At 55.9% G+C, this 18,125-nt stretch overlaps 2 protein-coding genes across 7 annotated transcripts in view; both read left to right on the forward strand.

Moving 5' to 3' along the window:
* The window catches only part of NDRG4 (NDRG family member 4), a 42,496-nt gene extending 30,571 nt beyond the window's left edge, over positions 1-11,925 (forward strand). For 3 of the 5 annotated variants that reach the window (XM_012743940.2, XM_012743937.2, XM_012743943.2), the window contains 14 exons: positions 2,867-2,972; positions 3,224-3,344; positions 3,430-3,492; positions 3,673-3,733; positions 5,030-5,116; positions 5,192-5,248; positions 5,605-5,708; positions 6,413-6,469; positions 6,555-6,606; positions 7,520-7,567; positions 7,703-7,738; positions 7,860-7,911; positions 9,188-9,226; positions 9,917-11,925. In XM_012743940.2, the coding sequence (XP_012599394.1) occupies positions 2,867-2,972; positions 3,224-3,344; positions 3,430-3,492; positions 3,673-3,733; positions 5,030-5,116; positions 5,192-5,248; positions 5,605-5,708; positions 6,413-6,469; positions 6,555-6,606; positions 7,520-7,567; positions 7,703-7,738; positions 7,860-7,911; positions 9,188-9,226; positions 9,917-10,071 (1,038 nt within the window). In that variant the 3' untranslated portion in view covers positions 10,072-11,925. The remainder of the gene's footprint in view (positions 1-2,866; positions 2,973-3,223; positions 3,345-3,429; positions 3,493-3,672; positions 3,734-5,029; positions 5,117-5,191; positions 5,249-5,604; positions 5,709-6,412; positions 6,470-6,554; positions 6,607-7,519; positions 7,568-7,702; positions 7,739-7,859; positions 7,912-9,187; positions 9,227-9,916) is intronic. The other 2 variants (XM_012743938.2, XM_012743942.3) reach the window with 1 other exon arrangement.
* A 984-nt stretch (positions 11,926-12,909) lies between these two features.
* SETD6 (SET domain containing 6, protein lysine methyltransferase) lies at positions 12,910-16,541 on the forward strand. Of its 2 annotated transcripts, none has more exons than XM_075995687.1 (9): positions 12,910-13,017; positions 13,256-13,345; positions 13,421-13,565; positions 13,645-13,786; positions 13,916-14,110; positions 14,246-14,303; positions 15,439-15,619; positions 15,796-15,938; positions 16,117-16,541. In XM_075995687.1, the coding sequence occupies exons 1-9, from the start codon at positions 12,991-12,993 to the stop codon at positions 16,417-16,419; spliced, it is 1,284 nt and encodes a 427-aa protein (XP_075851802.1). In that variant the 5' UTR covers positions 12,910-12,990; the 3' UTR covers positions 16,420-16,541. The 2 variants fall into 2 exon arrangements, with proteins under 2 accessions (XP_075851802.1, XP_012599390.1); XM_012743936.2 differs by having other exon boundaries at positions 12,912-13,017; positions 14,246-14,366.
* Positions 16,542-18,125: the final 1,584 nt, after the last annotated feature.

Genomic DNA, 18,125 nt, shown 5'->3' on the forward strand with positions numbered 1-18,125 from the left:
TGTCCTCTGCGAGCCCCCGAGGCTGTGTTCCCAGCGTGTGTCTGGGGGTCTGTGCGTGCCGGGTCTGCAGTCCTGTCATGCGGGCAGTGGTCCTGGTTGTTCGGATGGCTTTACCAGAGTGGAGTCGGAAGGACAGGCAGCCTCTTCCTTAGGAGTGGTGTGCGCAGTCCCCAGGGCCTGCGGTGCCAGCTGCCGGCGCTCTGGGTCTCAGCAGTCATGACAGCCTTCAGGCAAGAGTCTCTGTGCGGAGGGAATGAGGAGGGGACCCCACGTGCCCTATTTTGTAGGTGGGGGAAGGCAACGCTGGAGTCCCATACACACCTCCCCAGAGCCAGGGGCCCCAGGGCACCTCCTGCCACCCCTGGGGCAGCAGGTACCCAGGCCCGGTGATGCTCTTCCTCAAGGAGGGAGAGGCAAGGGCAAACCTACCTCCGCTCCCCGGCCCCACACATCTGCAAACCATGACGCTGCCCCTCACGGAGGCGACATCAGCGCCTACCCAGCGATGCAGCCCCTGCCGCCAAATTATTGATTATTGATGCGGTTGACAGAAGCAATCACATCCACCCCCAACCCCCTCGCACAGGCACCAAAGTCCAGCTTGAAGAGTTTCCCCTTCTCCCTCCCCCACCCCCAGCGCTCAAGGTCACAGGCGAGGGGAGCCGATGGGCTGAGAGGGGATGTCAGGGCCCCCTCCCCTGCTGCCGCAGTGCCTCCCCCAGCGCCCACCTAGAGGCGGGGCCGGCTGTGACGTCACCAGGAGCCAATGGGAGCGCTCAGCCCTGGGGATTGGGGGGCTCAGAGCACCTCACGCTGCAGCCCTTGGGGCGCTCCCCTTGTGCAGCACCCTGGGGGTTGGGGACAGGGGGCTTCTATCAGGCTGAACTGAGTCAGAGCTCCCCGCGGACCGCCAGAAGGGCGCAAGGGAGGTCGGGGGAAGATTCAGCGAAGGTCACCGGGCTGCGTGGGACAGGCAACCTGGCCTTAGCAGGGTGCTGAGCCCTGTGCCATCTGGGTATGGGACGGAAGCGGGCACACCAGGGCCGGGAGGGGACGCTCCTCGGCAGTGGAGGGCAGGCACTCCTCACAGGCACCCACGGGTGGTGGAGGTCTGGGCTGGTTAGATGGGCCCTGGGCTCTGACTTCTGCCTGCAGGGCAAGGCTGACCCCGTTGTAGAGCTGTCCTTTATGCGCATTGCAGCAGCTCTTTCCTGCGTGTGGTCCCTCCTGCCCCCAACCCCGCCCTCCCGAGAGAACCTCAGGCAGCTATAGCGGGGCTGCCTGCTAAGGGGGTCCCTTGGGTGGATTCTGATCTTCTCCTGAGAACACACAGCATTCGGCACACAGCCTAGCCCCTGAGACTGGCACCCGGCAAGGCCCACCCTGCCCACTCCAGGCTTGACCTTGGGCAAGTAATTCCTCCTTTCCCCGCCCGTCTCCTGCTCTGTGGCTTGGGTCCACGGGAGGAGCAAATAAGAAGCTACGGGAACTGTGCGGTCAGTGGTCAGTGAGCCGGAGCTATGCCTTGACCTGGCGGCCTTGACGGAGGCTGTGGGGGCCCTGGGCCCACCTAGAGGACAAGAGGGAACAAAACAGGCCTCAAAGCAGAAGTGTAGCTCCCAGGGTGCTGCCTTTGGCCACCAGGTTGCCACCACCTTGTGACTTCCCACTGGAGACACAGGCCTGCCTGGACGGTGGTCCTCTGAGACCAGACCCAGTAAGGCCGGTCCCTGGGATGCTGTCTCCAGCTGCCTAAGTCTCCCCTTTCCTGTTGGAAGCAGGAACTTAGGTTCTTTCTGATCCTAAGTGTCCTGGTCTACAAAACAGGGAATGGGGTTCCTTCTCCCTTGGGTAACAAACATCCAGGAAGCCGGGCACACAGTAGGTGCTCAGCCACCTGCCGTTTCCTTCCTGTCCTGACCCCAGCCCACCTCCAACTCACTGGGCCACCCACGGTGCAGGGCAGGGCGGTTTATTGAGACCCTCTAGAAGTTTGCCCAAGTCAGTGGCCAGGAGTGACCAGTCTGCAAAGGGACCAGCCAGCAGGCATCTCCCCAAGGCATAAGGGCACCCAAGCACAACAGCCCCCTTTCTGGGGCCACCCCCAAATGCTAAACACTCCACAGACATCAACTTACTTAGTTGTCACACAGTCCCTAAGAGATGCTCGGGATGAAGAGGCTGAGGCCAGAGAAGTGACGCCCTGCTCAGAGTCCCACAGTGAGGGGCAGAGCGTGTTTTCCTGAGGAACTAACGACCCTGAGCAGCAAAACCAGGGGATCCCAGAGCAGGCACTGCACAAGGGGAGAGTTGGGGTCCAACCTGGTCCTCCCTGAAGCGGGGCCTTGGGTTGCTTGGATCACAGGGATGGGCGTTCAAGGTGGAAGGATTGGCATGAGCTTCAGCCTGGGGGTGGGAGCCGGGGGTGGGGGCGGGGGCAGGGGCGGGGCTTGGCAGGTGTTTGCTGAGAATTCCGGGCAGGTCCCCTTCAGGCCAGTCCCCTTCAGGAGCAGGAAGCCCCTGAGGGTTCTGAGTGGGGGACGGTCTCCACAAGGGTGGCAGAGCTGTGCAGGAGGGGCTGCCACAAGGTGGAGAAAAGCAGCCTGTCTGGACCCTTGAGGGCAGAGTGCAGGGGCTGGGCTGGGCTGTGCACACCCACGGGCTGGTTTGCGGAGAGGACCAGAATTTTCCCCACACAGACCAGGTCACGCTGTCCCATCTGGTCTGTCCTCTCTGGGGGCTGATGGGAGTGATGACAGTGACACCCTAAGTGAGGGCGGGGGGCGGGGACGCCCACCGCCTCAATCCCCAGAAGAGCCAGGAGATGGGGCCACCCAGAGTGAGCAGCGCTGTCTCTCCCCACCAGGAGCATGACATCGAGACGCCGTACGGCCTTCTGCACGTGGTGATCCGGGGCTCCCCCAAGGGGAACCGCCCGGCCATCCTCACCTACCATGACGTGGGCCTCAACCGTAAGTGCAGCCCCGCCTCCTTCAGCCTCCCTGCCTCCAGTCTGTCAGAGCAGCCAGGCTTCCCCGCCCTCACCACAGCACCCTGTAGATGCCACTCACACTTAGCTCTGTAGCCTTGGTCATCCGGGTCTTAGTTTCCCCACTGGGCCCTGAGGCTGGTCACCACTGCCTCGCTCCCGTCTCAGGGCCGAGTGGCCTCCCTTCCGCCCGCCCTGCCGCTCTGTGCAGCCACAGCTGAGGTGTCTTTGCAGACAAGCTGTGCTTCAACACCTTCTTCAACTTCGAGGACATGCAGGAGATCACCAAGCACTTTGTGGTGTGCCACGTGGATGCCCCTGGACAGCAGGTGGGGGCGTCGCAGTTTCCTCAGGGGTAGGTACCCCTGAGCCCCCTCCACCTGTCCCCAGCTCCGCACCCCAGGCTGCACCCGGGCCCTGACCTCCCGCTCTGCCCGCAGGTACCAGTTCCCCTCCATGGAGCAGCTGGCTGCCATGCTCCCCAGCGTGGTGCAGCATTTTGGGTGAGTCCCCACCTAGCCCCTGCCTCTGTGCTGGGGGGCAGGGAGCGCCCACTGCCACTGAAGAGCCCTGGCTCCAGCTGAGGGCTGCAGGCTGGGGGTGGGGCCTGCTCCCCATGGCATTTGCATTTATGGGAAATGGCACCCCCAGCCCTAGAGAGTGACCAGCCTGCTTTGCACCAGGTTCAAGTACGTGATTGGCATCGGAGTGGGAGCTGGAGCCTATGTGCTGGCCAAGTTTGCAGTGAGTCTCCCCACCCCCACCCGTAACCCCAGCACCGTAGCAGGGCAGGTGTCCTCCAGGGACAACTCTTCAGCCACAAGGCACCTTCCTTGTTCTTCCTTCCCCTCCCCCTACCACCTCCTTTCTATGTAGAAACTCCTTATTTCTTTTTTTCTCCAAGGAAATTAACTTTTTTAAAAAAGGAGTTCCTTTCTCCATATATTTTCACAAACAACTATAAATAATAATTTGCTTAAAACTATTACCAAAAGCCAAAATTTCCATTGGCAACAAACTACAACTAATTGCTGTAGTCACTAAATAAGGGTTGTCCCTCACTAAGCAAGATAGTATTTAAACACAAGTGGCTGAGTAGATGGTGGCTCACACCTTTAATCTCCACTTTGGGAGGCTGAGGTGGGAGGATCACTTGAGGTCAGGAGTTTGAGACTAACCTGGGCAACATAGCAAGACCTCATGTGTATATTGAAAAAAAATTTTTTTTGGCTGGTAACAGTGGCTCATGCCTGTAATCCTGCTCGAGGTCAGGAGTTCAAAAAAAAAATTTTTTTTTAAGTGAATAAATTTTTAACAAAAAATTACACTTACATTAAAGTTGTGAGGTTTAAATAAGTCACATTTCAAAAACATCATGTTGGGTAAGAGTCCACAGCTTTTCATCTTTACAAATAAAAATCCTAATTTGTTAGGATTCAAAATATTTATTTATTCAAAAGAAACAACCAAGAATTTTCAAGTCCAGTTTCAATTTACACTTAACCACTTTCCCTGCAGACTATTCCTGCTACCCTGGCCAGACTTGTATGGCTATAGTATTGTATGCATGCTGCCATTTTTCTCTAGACATTGACAAACAGTTGAATAGAAAATGCAGATTTTTTTACGATGTCTAACACAAAACAGCCTTTGAAAAGGTCCATTTCTTAATTTATACCATGAGGGCTTCATTTTCTATAAAAGCAAAGAAATAACATGTTTAAGATTTTAAGATGTTTAATGCTCAGTTTTACAATTGCACCATCTTCAAAACTATATTAAAAGGGATGGAAAGCAGTAATACAGATTCTAAATAAATCTGAGGGTCGTTAAAGGTTTGGGGCTCGGGGAGGGACAAGCAGAGGCATGTGGAAGTGGCAGTGCACACGCGGCCAGTTGGTTCGTCAGCGTTTCACCCTCCAGCCACCCGTGAGACGGGCAAGGCCAGAGTTTTACAGCTTGTCCTCTAGGTAGGAAGAGTGGGGCTCCCTGCACCCCACTTCCCAGCCTTGCCCAGCCCTGTGTCCCCTTTCATGGCAGCTCATCTTCCCGGACCTAGTGGAGGGGCTGGTGCTGATGAACATTGACCCCAATGGCAAGGGCTGGATCGACTGGGCTGCCACCAAGGTGAGCAGGGTGCACCTGGGGTGGGCTGGGGGCGGCGCGGGGTGGCACTCACGCTGGCTTCCCCATGGCCCGCAGCTCTCCGGCCTGACGAGTACTTTACCCGACACGGTGCTCTCCCACCTCTTCAGCCAGGTAAGGGGCTGGGGCTTCTGTGACCCGGGCCCTCCTCCGGAGCGTGGGACTCAGGGCCTGAGACGGCTCAGAGCTCTGCCCACTCTCAGGGCACCCTGGGCTCCTGCCCCTCCCACCCCACCAGGGGGAACAGGCGGGTCACATGTCCTGTCTCCGTACAGTGTTGCCATCCATTACACTGCAGCATTGGAAGGAAGGACGGAGGGGGGTGGGAGGCCTCACCCTCTGCCCCCTCCCTCCCCTGCCCTGCTCGGCGTGGGGCAAGGGCTGCTCTGGCGGGGACATCTGGAGGCCCACTCTGAGCCTGCATCCCTCTGCCTCCCGCTCCCCTCCGTGCCCCTCCGTCCCCTGGGCAGGAGGAGCTGGTGAACAACACGGAGCTGGTGCAGAGCTACCGGCAGCAGATCGGGAACGTGGTGAACCAGGCCAACCTGCAGCTCTTCTGGAACATGTACAACAGGTGTGGGCGGCACTGCCGGCGCAGCCCCGGTGGGGATCCAGGCAGACCACCCTTGCCCCAGCTTGTAGAGGAGCAGGTTACTGAGCATGGAGGGGGTCGCTTCCTGCCCAGACCCACACCCTGAGAGGGACTGAGGGGAGCAGGGCTTTGGACCCCAGTCCTTGGGTTCTTCCACTTCTCCTCCTCCCCGGTGCACTGCTGGCCGGGAATGCAGGAGGAGGTTAGTGACATCCCTGACCCCAACAGCAGAGCCTTGGTGATGGCATCTGTGAAACGGGGAGGGGGCTGGATGGGCCGACGTTTTTGATCTGTGCTCCTTGGAGCACAGTGGGGTAGCCAGGCCCCTCACTCACCTGCCCTCCCTTCTCTTTGTCCTACAAATATTTATTAAGTACCTGCTGTTTGCACAGTGCTAGAAAAACAGTAGAAAATAAGAGAGACCCAGGCCCTGCTATCCCATATGGTCCAGGAGACGGGCCAGCAGCAGAAACGCCCACGACACAGGCGGTGCACACGGCTCTGAGCAGGGTGGAGGGCAGCATTTGAGAGCCCACCTGGCATGATGTGGGGGTCCAGAAAGAAGTCATGCATGAGGGGCACCCCTTGGCCCCTGTGCATGCAGAGCAGGTCCACATCTAGGGAGAAGGGCGTGGGGACCCTCCTCATCCAGGGCTGGGATGCCCACCTCTGCCTCTGCCCCGCAGCCGCAGAGACCTGGACATTAACCGGCCTGGAACAGTGCCCAATGCCAAGACGCTCCGGTGAGTGAGTGCCCCTGGCCTTCCAGCCTGCCCCGGCCTCTGTCCCCTCCCCCGGCCAGACAGCCCTTTTCCTCTGTGTCTGCAGCTGCCCCGTGATGCTGGTGGTCGGGGACAACGCGCCCGCCGAGGACGGGGTGGTGAGTGGGAGGCTGTGTGCTGACGGGGTGGCAGGTGGGGGCTCACTGGGCCCTGGCCACCCCGGCCAGGTCTTGACCCAGCCTAGGTTAGCCTCAGGCCAGCCTGGTGGCCGCCCATCCACTCCCCACCTTCCCAGGCATCTCCAGCGAGTGAGGCCTGCAGATGGGAGGGGCTGCGGCTACCTGCTGGCCCCGTCTTCCCTCCCCAGCAGTGCAGCCCCCACCTGGCTCTCAGGCCCACCCAGAGCCCAAGATCTCTCTTCTCTCTAAAATTTGATTGTCTCATCATAATTCATGCACACAACAGCATGGTCCCCTCTCACCATCACCTGTACCCATTATGTTTGGGGGGACCTGTGTCACCTCTCCTGTGGGAACTCTGGGAGCAAGCAGCCTGGGGGCGGGGTGCCCCATCAGCACAGAGCTGCCCGGAGCTTCGGGGTCCAGGAGTGCCTGGAGCAGCCCCCAGTGTGCCTGGGAGATGCCAGGCCTCCACATGCCCACACGGAGGGCTTGGAAGAGCAGGGGTGGGGTGTGCCAGCGTTGGACCCAGGCAGCAGCCTCAGAGTCTCCGGTGGACCTTTGGCACCAGTCACTTCACTGTCTGACTGCTGAGGCTCCTGGGGCTTTCCAGACCAGTCCCCACCAGGGTGGCCTGCCCAGCCCCTGCCCCATTCCTGCCCTACCAGCAGCTGGGAGTGGGGTTCGAGGGTCTTAGGCCTCTCGGGGGCTGCTAACTGAGCTCCAGGGGCTTGGGGAGCCCTGGGAGAAGAATATCTGAGGGCTGGCCGCACCCCTGTCCAAGGTGCTGGTTGTCCCTCTGTCCCCCTGCACCCTCCTCCGCAGCTCTGGGCATAGAACCTGCCTGAGCGGAGGCTGGGGGGTGTTGCTGAAGCTGGCTCCTTGTGCCCAGGTCGAGTGCAACTCCAAACTGGACCCAACCACCACCACCTTCCTGAAGGTGAGGCCTCCCTCCCAGCCCTGGACAGGCTGCCTGGCACAGGCCCAGCCTCGGGGGCCTGGGGTCCCAGCCAGCGTGGGAGCCTGTGCCAGGGTGGGGGGCCTCCCTCAGCTCACCACACTTTCTCCCTTGCAGATGGCAGATTCTGGGGGGCTTCCCCAGGTCACACAGGTGAGACTCTTGGGCCTCTGTCCCTTATACCACCTAGCCTGGGGGTGGGGCGTGGGGGAAGCTGCCATCCCCCCATCTCAGGCAGCCAATCAAAGCATGTGCCTATCCTGCCCTCCCACAGCCAGGGAAGCTGACCGAAGCCTTCAAATACTTCCTGCAAGGCATGGGCTACAGTGAGTACACCTCCACCCCACCGCCCCAGAGACTGGTGGGGGGTTGGTGGGAAGGGCACTTGTTGGTGGGGTGACACGTGGTGTCAGGTGGTGCCGAGGAGCCTGTGGCATCTGCACTCTGTGTTACCCGGGCCTGGATGCTGGGCCACACACTGATGATGCCACCTGAGTTGTAAGTTGAGCATCCCCCGCTGTGCCCAGCTCCCCTGTGCCCGTGGGGAGGCTTTGGGGCACCGTTCTGATGGCAGTGCCGGGGCTACTGGGGGAAGGAGGCTCTTCCCTAGTCCTGGGGGCCCAGGGCCTGGGGCTCAGGCCTGCCAAGAAAGCCTGAAGGTGAGTCACACACACCACCCAGCCCCTGCCGGGTCAGGGGTCACAGCTGGGCCCACACACCTGAGAAGGCCATTTGCTGCAAGTGGTGGATGTACCCGGGCGCAACACGGGAGTGGACCTGGAGTCTGGGGACCAGGGAAGGCGAGTGGGACCACTTGGGTGTCAGAGCTGCAGGCAGCCGAGCGTGGGTGGCACATCTGCAGACCCTGAGCCAGTGCACTGCATAGCCACCCACACGCAGAGGACCCTGCCGGCTCAACCCCTTCCCCCTCATCCCGACACACGCCTGCCTGCTGCCCCAGCTCCCCCCTGCCAGGGAGCAAACTTCCTCTCCCTGAGTGTGTTTTCTTCCCCTGGAGACTTCAGCCTCTGGAGCTGGTATCTGCAGGACGACAGGAGGGGCGGGCTTGTGGGGAAGGCTGGGAGCCCACCTAGGAATAGAATTCCCGTGCCCCGGTGGACAAATAGGGCAGAGAGGCCCAGGCCACCAGGAAGGCACAGCTGCAACGCCAAGGCTGGGCCCTGGCATGGGCGGTGACCGTTTGTGAAGTGACCACGTGAGCACCGGCCGTCAGGTGCTGGGACGTGTTTGCAGGGGCGCCAGGAGACATACCACCCAGTAGCCCGGGAGTGGGGACATGCAGGCCTCCCCCGTTCCACACATGGGGAGACTGAGGCCCGGTAGATGGTGAAGGTGCTGGCACTAGGCTGTGCCCACAGTCTAGGCTGGAGAAGGGGATGAGGAGTACCCCCACCTGCCATCAGGGCTCCCTCAGGCCAGACAGACAAGTCCATGCTGTGGTTCCTTAGGGGCTGCTACTGGGGGTGGCGGGCCAGGTGTGGGCTCTCTGGCCCTGCCTGGGCCCTCTCTGTGCCTGTCCTTTTGTCTCCTCTCTGGCCTGTCTTGATGCCCCGGCCTCCCTGGCTCTGTCTTCTCTCTTAGTTGCATACTTGAAGGACCGAAGGCTGAGTGGAGGCGCAGGTAGCCCCCAGCCCCTCCCCCATGCATGGACCCGACCTCCCCTCCTGCTCGTTCCTCTGTGCAGCGCTGCCGCCAGGCCGCATCTTGCTGTGGTTTGGAACCTTCCTGTGTCCTAGTAACTCAAAATCCCCAAAGATTCTCGCTCTTCGACAGATCCCGGCCTCCCGGTTGGCTGGGCTGTAGAGTGGTCTTGCTTCTAGGTTGCTGGCTGGAACCAGAGCCGCCTCAGAGGTGGAGCCCAGGCCCGGTCCTGTCAGAGCCAGCCAGGTGGCCAGCTGAGTTCAGGAGGGTAGTTTTCTCCCCGCAAGTCTTGCTTGTGAAACCCTGAATTTTGGGTGGTGAGGCCACCACCATCTGTCGTCCTTCACAGAAGCAACCCTCCTCCCCTACCCGTCCTCCTCTTGGGGGAGGCACAGTCGGAAATCCAGCACATCCCTGTTCAGCTCAGGGGGGCCTGGTCGGCTGCTGAGAGAGGGCCCTGCTGGCCGCAGCCCCTGGGCTCACCCGCTGTTGCTGGCACTGCATGCCCCAAGCCAGACAGAGCCAACCCTGGCACCCTGGCTTGGGAGGGGCCTCTCTGTGCCGTTGGAAGAATGGTTTGCTGGCTGCTTTGCTTGCATTATCCTTTTCCTGCCAGCAGGTGCCTGGCCCTGCCCGCCGGTCCTCACCCTGTCCTGTCTCTGTCCACAGTGCCCTCGGCCAGCATGACCCGTCTGGCTCGCTCCCGTACCGCGTCCCTCACCAGCGCCAGCTCGGTGGATGGCAGCCGCCCGCAGGCCTGCACCCACTCGGAGAGCAGCGAGGGGCTGGGCCAAGTCAACCACACCATGGAGGTGTCCTGTTGAAGCCCTTGGTCCAGCCGAGGACACCCACCTGCCCGCTTGCATTGAGGTCCCACTGCCATCCTTGCGCCGGCTCATTTTCCCTTTAGTTTATTTTTGTGAGGGCAAAGGGGAGGAAATGGGGTTACTTCTCTTTTGTATGAAAAAGTCAGGGGATCCATCATAGATGCTGCAGTGGAACAGTCTCCGGATGGTTTGAAGGGCTCATGCCCCACCCCCATCGCAGCCTGTTAGCTCTAGGTGACTTGGACCCCCACCCAACTCCCTGCGGCACAGGTAGGCAGGGCTACAGGGAAGGGTCCAGGATCATTCCTGGGTCAAAGAGCGAGTGTGGAATGAGCCCTTGGGCAGGCAGGTTTGAAGACGGGAGGGGGCTTCGAGCGGGTGGGTGCAAGGGGCCAGTTCAGGCACTGGCGTGGGAACTAGGAGACAGCAGCAGGGAGCATTTTGTGAGGCCCCTTCCCCCACTCTCCACCAAGCACACCTGTTTCTGTCTTGTAGCACATGTGACAATCATCTGGACTATAGCCACAAGGGGGCGCTCCGACCGGGCAGCCATTTTCCTGGTGCTCTCTGGGCCTGGCTGGTGCTGTAGGGCCAGGCAGGCAGGGGCTGAGGGGGTTTCTCTGCCCAGGGAAGACAGAGCATGGAGAACCCTGAGGGCAGGAACCCCACAGACTGTCCCTTCCAACCCACACACTCTGCCACCTCCTGGCCCTGTCCCATTTCTGAGCCACTTCTCCCTGAGGCAGAAGTCACCTGGTCCGGTCTCCACAGTGATATGACTGGGGGCGAGGGCAAAGACTGGGATAGCCCATGTGTGTTGTGTGCACCCCTGAGACTTTCACAGTGACTTTAGGAGCCGGTGGGGCAGCTGAGAGATCCTGTAGAGCCTTTTTTTGCCCCCAGGTTCCCCAGAAGACAACCCAGTCAGCAGCAGCTTGGTATTGCTAGCGTTTCCTGTAGGCGTCACTAAGGAAGAGAGTGTTTACCGGGAGAGAACTGGTCCAAGGCAGTGAGGCTTCCGCAGTCCCACATCCCATCTCAGCCTGCTGGAGTGGGCGTGGGCTGGGGCTTGCTGGGACCTGGGGTGGAGGCTGAAGGTTTCTGACACGAACAAGGGCCAGGTAGAGGAGAAAGGCTCCCCAAACACCCCATATCCCTCCTGCCACCTGAAGCCCCAGACTGTGCCGTATACTTCCCACCCACCTTACCCTGTAGAATTTCCAGGCCCAGAAACCAGATTCATTTGTCTTGGAGCCTAAATTGAGGGCCACAAACCCTAAAACAGAGAGGGGAGAGCAATGAAAAAATGAAGGGCTGTTAAGGGGGAGGTGTTCTGAGGCTGAGGGGACACCTATATCCATATTTCCTCTGCACACGTCACCCCCCTACTATAATCTTAAGCCATTACTAGACTGCTCTAGAGCCTGGTGGAGTGTTAGTCGTCCCCAGTTCTATTCACTCACGTGCTTCCTTTAAATACTGAATGTGACTTTTTGAAAGCTGGTAGAACTAATCCCTCTTACTGTAGATAGTACTGAGAATCTTGGATTTTTTTTTTCTTTCTGCTGTGTTTCCAGATGAGATAGCTATAAATATCTATCTATACATTATATATATGTATATTGGGTCCTCCTGCGTGTGTGTGGTTTTCCATCGGAGGTTGTCCCTTCTTTGGTCAAGGTGAACTTTTAATGGAGTTTATTATTTTCCTCTCTGTACAAAAGTGAAGAGCCTAATTTTGTGTATTCTGGTGGCTGATGTCATGAGACTTTGAGATGACAAAATGTAAAACAAAAATCCTTGTCAATGTAGAAAGAGTTAACTGTGCTGAAAAACTAATAAAGAACCTAAGAGGAATGCAGTGTGGTGCAGCTGGCCCCATCATGGGAAGCTCTGGAATACACATTTAGATGGAGGCCACTAGTGCTTCCTGGGTTACAATGGGGTTGAGGGTGCCAGGGGAGCCAAAAAACTGTCTCCACCCATCTCTGTATTTACAGTGCTGGTCACAAACATTATTTTACCAATCCCTGCCACCAATTCTATGGGGTGGGTATTAACCTCAGTTTCACAGCTGAAGAAACCGAGTTTCATGATAGAGGGTTTGCCCTAGCAAGAGGCCAAGCTGAGAGATGAACTCCAGCATTGCTTGGCTTCAAAACCCACACCTGTAACCTCTATATTCACTGCCCCGTTTTCTTATATAACAAGTATGCTCCTTCCCCATGTTTAACCACCATTTGTTTCAGTTTATTCATTTATCCAACAAATACTGAGTCTCTGCTATGTCAGCTAATAAAGCAAGTACATAAAAATAAAACCCGCCACGTGCTATGCAGCACATGAAAAACAGGTGTACTTAAATGAGAGCGGAAGGAGGTCTTTTCTAGATCTGGGAGCCCTCTAGGCCATGCCTCTCAAAACACACACAAACACACGCTAACTGCTCTAACTGAACAAATAACAATAAAGCGGTTCAGTGACCATCGGTAACAAGGGGTCGAGATCAGGAAGGTCGCTGGCCGCCCAGATGGGTGAAGTCACCACCGGCCGGCCGCTAGACCCTCGGCTTCCCACCCAGAAGCCGTATTTTATTCTTGCACCCATACTTCTACTCCAAGAAGCCTCGGCTCTCGGGGACAGACCAAGGGGAGGGGTGAACCTGGCTCAAACGCGGCTCCAGGCGGCGCGAGAGCCCGCCTTCCTGCACGGGGACGCGCGAGTGCAGCTGGAGACAGCGACTCAACGACGTTCTCAGTGGGAGGACTCTCACCTGACGCGAATCTCGACTCCCAAACCGGCACCACGTGGCTGCGGTGCCGGGCGGGGCCCGCCGGAGTCCTGCCCCGGAGGCGGAGCCAGGGGCGCCGGAAGTGTCCGCGCGGCCCGCTGCCCGGCAGGGCGCGCGCTCGAACCATGGCTACGCAGGCGAAGCGCCCGCGGGTGAGTGGCGGGCGGCCGGCGCGGGGCTCACCTTTGGCCACGGCGCCTTACCGCTAACTCCTGAATGTCGTGCCGCCCCGCGTGCGCCCCCATCTGGTCCCTCCCGCCCGTCCCGCGTCCCTCTTCGCGCGTGCCCTCCCCCACCCAGAGCCTTTCCTCCGTGCGCATGCGTCGCCTTCTCCTCTGGCCCCGCGGGCTCTCCGGGGCGGGGCCTCGCCACCACGCTCTTTTATCTCAGGTGGCCGGGCCCGTGGGCGGCGGAGACGCAGACCCGGTGGCTGGTTTTCTGAGCTGGTGCCAGCGGGTGGGGCTGGAACTGAGTCCCAAGGTGAGTGAGGGGGTGGGCTGGTGGAGGCGGCGCGGCGGAGACGCAGGGCTGCTCTGACCAGCCCCTCTTGCTCAGGTGGCGGTAAGCCGACAGGGCACGGTGGCCGGCTACGGCATGGTGGCCCAGGAGAGCGTGCAGCCCGGGGAACTGCTGTTCGCGGTGCCACGGGCTGCGCTCCTGTCGCAGCACACCTGCTCAATCGGCGGCCTACTGGAGCAAGGTAGGCAAGCCGGTGGACGGGGACACTGAGACGGGTTGGTGGGGCCGCCCCGGGGCTCTCACTCCCATGTCTTTCTCAGAGCGAGGCGCGCTGCAGAGCCAGTCAGGCTGGGTGCCGCTGCTGCTGGCGCTCCTACACGAGCTGCAGTCCCCAGCCTCATCCTGGAGACCCTATTTTGCACTGTGGCCCGAGCTGGGCCGCATGGAGCACCCTATGTTCTGGTGAGAGCTGTGGGAGGGGTTGAGAAGCGCCTACACCATAGCCTGCTCCATCCACCTGCCCTGGGAACAGAATCCACAAGCACCAGTCCTAGTAGGGTGAGAGGAACCTGGGTGGGGGTGTCTCTGCAGGCCAGAGGAGGAGCGCCGGCGTTTGCTGCAAGGCACAGGCGTACCTGAGGCCGTGGAGAAGGATTTGGCCAACATCCGCAGCGAGTACTACTCCATCGTGCTGCCCTTCATGGAAGCCCACCCCGATCTCTTCAACCCTAGGGTTCGCTCCCTAGAACTCTACCAGCAGCTCGTGGCCCTTGTAATGGCCTATAGGTCAGTGAGTAGAACCTTGGAGAACGGAGCCCTTTTCTTTAGAACCCTATTGAGGGATAAGAGGGGAAGAACAGTGAAATCCACCCCCAGTCCCTCACCCAAGACTGGGCCTTAGCCAAGTTCTCTCTATGGCAGCTTTCAGGAACCACTGGAGGAAGAGGAGGATGAAAAGGAGCCAAACTCCCCTTTGATGGTGCCTGCTGCAGACATATTAAACCACTTAGCCAATCACAATGCCAATCTAGAATACTCTGCAGTGAGTGGATCCCTCCCAGTTCTTATTCTTACATGCACTGATTGAGCATTTGGTTCAACCTTGTCATTAGGCTCCAGTCTACTAATGCTAAAAATCTGAGGTCAGTTAGCTGCTCCTGTGTGTACACTTCGTATTATATAAAAATGTTTGAATACAAAACATTTTAACAAAGTTGTGGTAGTTAACCCTGTACTACCGGATGGGCGTGGTGGCTCATGCCTGTAATCCTAGCATTCTGGGAGGCCAAGACTGGCAGATTACTCAAGGTCAGAAGTTTGAAATCAGCCTAAGCGAGACCCTGTCTCTACTAAAAATAGAAGTTAACTGACCAACTAAAAATATATATAGAAAAAATTAGCCGGGCATGGTGGCCCACGCCTGTAGTCCCAGCTACTCGGGAGGCTGAGGCAGTAGGATCGCTTGAGCCCAGGAGATTGAGGTTGCTGTGAGCAAGGCTGATGCCACGGCACTCACTCTAGCCTGGGCAACAAAGTGAGACTCTCTCAAAAAAAATAAAATTATACTACCATCATTGATTGGGTGCTAGAGACTGGGTGGTCTGCATAGCCGTGTACCTCGCCCTGTGCAGCGAGCCCAGACCGTGTGCAGGCCCTGTGGAGAGCAGCCTGGACTGGCTGTAGTCTCAGGGATGGGGGTGTGCCTTGGGGTGAGGGATAGGCTATGGGGAGAGTGTTCAGGTCTAAGATGACACTGGGGCTGTGTTTATAATATTAAAAATTAGTAAATATGGCTATTTCTTAAACTTTGCCTCCATTTACCTTTCCTACTTTGATTTGGGTTTAATTTCATTTTTAAAAGCTAGCAGCTTTTTAAGTACTGAACAGAACTGCACAGATTCACCTAATGAAACATGAAGCTGACCTTATGTTGGCCTCACCCCTTTTATTCTACAGCACAGAGTCTAACCAGAAATAAAAGATAGAACATAGGTAAATACATCATCAGCCCTATGGCTGAATCACCTGTGCTGGAGGCTCTTCCTAAGAGGGAAATAATCTTTATGGGACTGGCCTGGGAAAGGCATGGCCCCAGCTTCTCCCTTTTACCCCAGAATTATCTTCGGATGGTGGCCACTCAGCCCATTCCTAAAGGCCACGAGATTTTCAACACTTATGGGCAAATGGCTAATTGGCAACTGATTCATATGTATGGCTTTGTGGAACCATACCCTGGCAACACAGATGACACAGCTGACATTCAGATGGTGACAGTTCGAGAGGCAGCATTACAGGGTGAGTCTCATTAACTTGATTTTTGACATGCTGGCTATGTCTATACCTGCTTCAGGTTACAATAGCTTTGCTGAATAGCAGTTGACTTGTTTTGTAGACTAGGTGGTAGTAGTAGACTAAGGAAGAAATGAGCCCTTGGGTGTACTGAGACATTGACACTATTACTTTATCTACAGGAACAAAAGTTGAAGCTGAAAGGCTCCTACTGTATGAGCGCTGGGATTTCTTATGCAAACTGGAGATGGTAGGAGAAGAGGGAGCCTTTGTGATTGGGCGGGAGGAGGTGCTGACGGAAGAGGAGCTGATGACCACACTAAAGGTAAAGAGCTAACAGTGGCCATTTAATGCTGATAAATAGCTTCAGTATTTAGAGCAAGAGAGCTAGAAGATGAGAGAGGAAAGGTGGGATTTGGGGAGAGAACACTTAATAAATGCTTAGATTGGGTCTCCTCTAAAACAAGTATATGCTAATCAGAGGGCCCCATGGTTGCTTCTAGGTACTGTGCATGCCTGCTGAGGAATTCAGAGAGTTTAAAGACCAGGATGGATGGAGAGATGAAAGGGAAGAGGACAGCCTGACAATCACAAATATCTCCAAGCTCAAAGCATCATGGAGACAGCTGCTTCGAGACAGTGTTCTATTAACCCTGCAAACCTATGCCACAGACTTAAAAGCTGAGCAAGATTTACTCAGTAATGAGGAGGTCTATGCCAGACTCAGCTGTAGAGAACAGCAGGCCTTACAGCTTCGCTATGGTCAGAAGATGATCTTACATCAGTGGTTGGAGCTGACAAGTTAGCAAGTTCCCTGTTGCCTATAGGAACCAGCAATAAGAACTTACTCTAAATTGATATTCATTGATGCTTGAAAAGGAGGAAAATTTGGATCTTTTGCTTTTCTTATTAAATACTAAAAAGAAAATAGCAAAGTTGTTATGGTAAGATTTAACTGAGGTAAGTGTGATGTGTTGGGCACAGCAGACTTGGGTTTCACTGCTAGTTGTTACCTAATGTTTTATAGCTGTTTTCAGATTTAGCCAACACCAGCAGAAATAGGGTGGTAGTAGGTCTTACTATGTTCTAGCATTTAATAACATGGACTTTGCAAGTAGACCTGGCTCAAATCTGAGCCTATTTTGTGACGGTCACTTAACCTTTTAAGACTATTAGAGGATTTAATATAAGCTATGTAACTGGCATTCAGAATGGTTGCTTTAATTCCACCTTCAGTTATGTAATCAGCAGTCTGATGTTCGCTCTAGATAATATACCTTGCCACTCAAGACACCAGACATTCAAAACCCCATTCATGTAGGACTTTAAGCTATCTAATTTTTCCTCTGGCCATAAAACTTGACACTCATTAAAAGGTGAATTTTTGACCAGGCACAGTGGCTCATGCCTATAATCCTAGTACTCTGGGAGGCTGAGGCAGGAGGATTGCTCAAGGTCAGGAGTTTGAAACCAGCCTGAGTGAGACCCCTGTCTATACTAAAATAGAAATTAATTGGCCAACTAAAAAAATACATAGAGAAAAATTAGCTGGGCATGGTGGCACATGCTCCCAGCTACTCGAGAGGCTGAAGCAGAAGAGTTGCTTGAGCCCAGGAGTTTGAGGTTGTTGTGAGCTAGGCTGACGCCATGGCACTCTAGCCTGAGCAACAGTGAGACTCTGTCTCAAAAAAAAAAAAAAAAAAATTTTTTTTTTAGGTGGGATAAACTTTATATACCTACTCATTTTCTTTTAAAAATATCAAAATACCTGAAGGAAAGGATATTTATTCTGGGTGTTCTGTAATTCAGTATAACCAGAAACCTGCTCCAGCCATTTTCCACTGTTGGGAACAGGAAAAAAAAAAACACTACACAAAAATTTCCTTGCTTGTTTAAACACATGTGAGCTTAGTATTAGGACAGATCTATCATTCAGCAAGAAGTTGGTGTTTCCCCAATGGCCCTGGGCTCTGAGGGGTTGGGCTGTCCACTCTTCCTCACCACCAGCACTGGCTGCTGCTACTGAGAAAGGCACAGTGGACTCGGATGCATGTCATGACTTTAATGTTTAACTACAGTATGCATACACATACAAGAAGTAGGGGAACTAAAGCCCGGGAAAGGCTACAAAATACAACACAGGGACCAATACATCTACAAAACATTCAAAATTCTTACAAAAGGGGCTGTATTGGTCCTTTTGACTTTATTGTCATTCAGCTAAGCCTGTAATGGCCATTCAGTGGGGTCGTTAGGGCAGTTCATAAGTATTAGGAAGGGGGCATTTTTAGGCTTGGTCTTATTTCCCCTTACAAAAAGAATAGATTCCATATCTCACAGGGTCCAAGTGTATGGTCTGCAGCAGAAATGGGAGCTGCTACAACTGTTGTTTTCCCTGCAGGCAGCTTTAGAATGGGTTTGAGGAGAGGGGAAAACAAAAACCCAAGGGATCCCACTTGTGAGCCTTTCCCATGTTCCCTGGCATATCAAATTCTAGCATTTCCATGTTTTT

Source organism: Microcebus murinus, chromosome 20 (assembly GCF_040939455.1).
Source record: "Microcebus murinus isolate Inina chromosome 20, M.murinus_Inina_mat1.0, whole genome shotgun sequence".
Classification (NCBI taxonomy): Eukaryota; Metazoa; Chordata; class Mammalia; order Primates; family Cheirogaleidae; genus Microcebus; species Microcebus murinus.

Bases quoted from the DNA above. Each gene is read 5' to 3' on its own strand.
- SETD6 (XM_012743936.2), top strand. From the start codon at position 12,991: ATGGCTACGCAGGCGAAGCGCCCGCGG. The intron at 13,787-13,915 runs GTGAGAGCTGTG...GTGTCTCTGCAG, and splicing joins ATGGAGCACCCTATGTTCTG to GCCAGAGGAGGAGCGCCGGC. The intron at 15,939-16,116 runs GTAAAGAGCTAA...GGTTGCTTCTAG, and splicing joins AGCTGATGACCACACTAAAG to GTACTGTGCATGCCTGCTGA.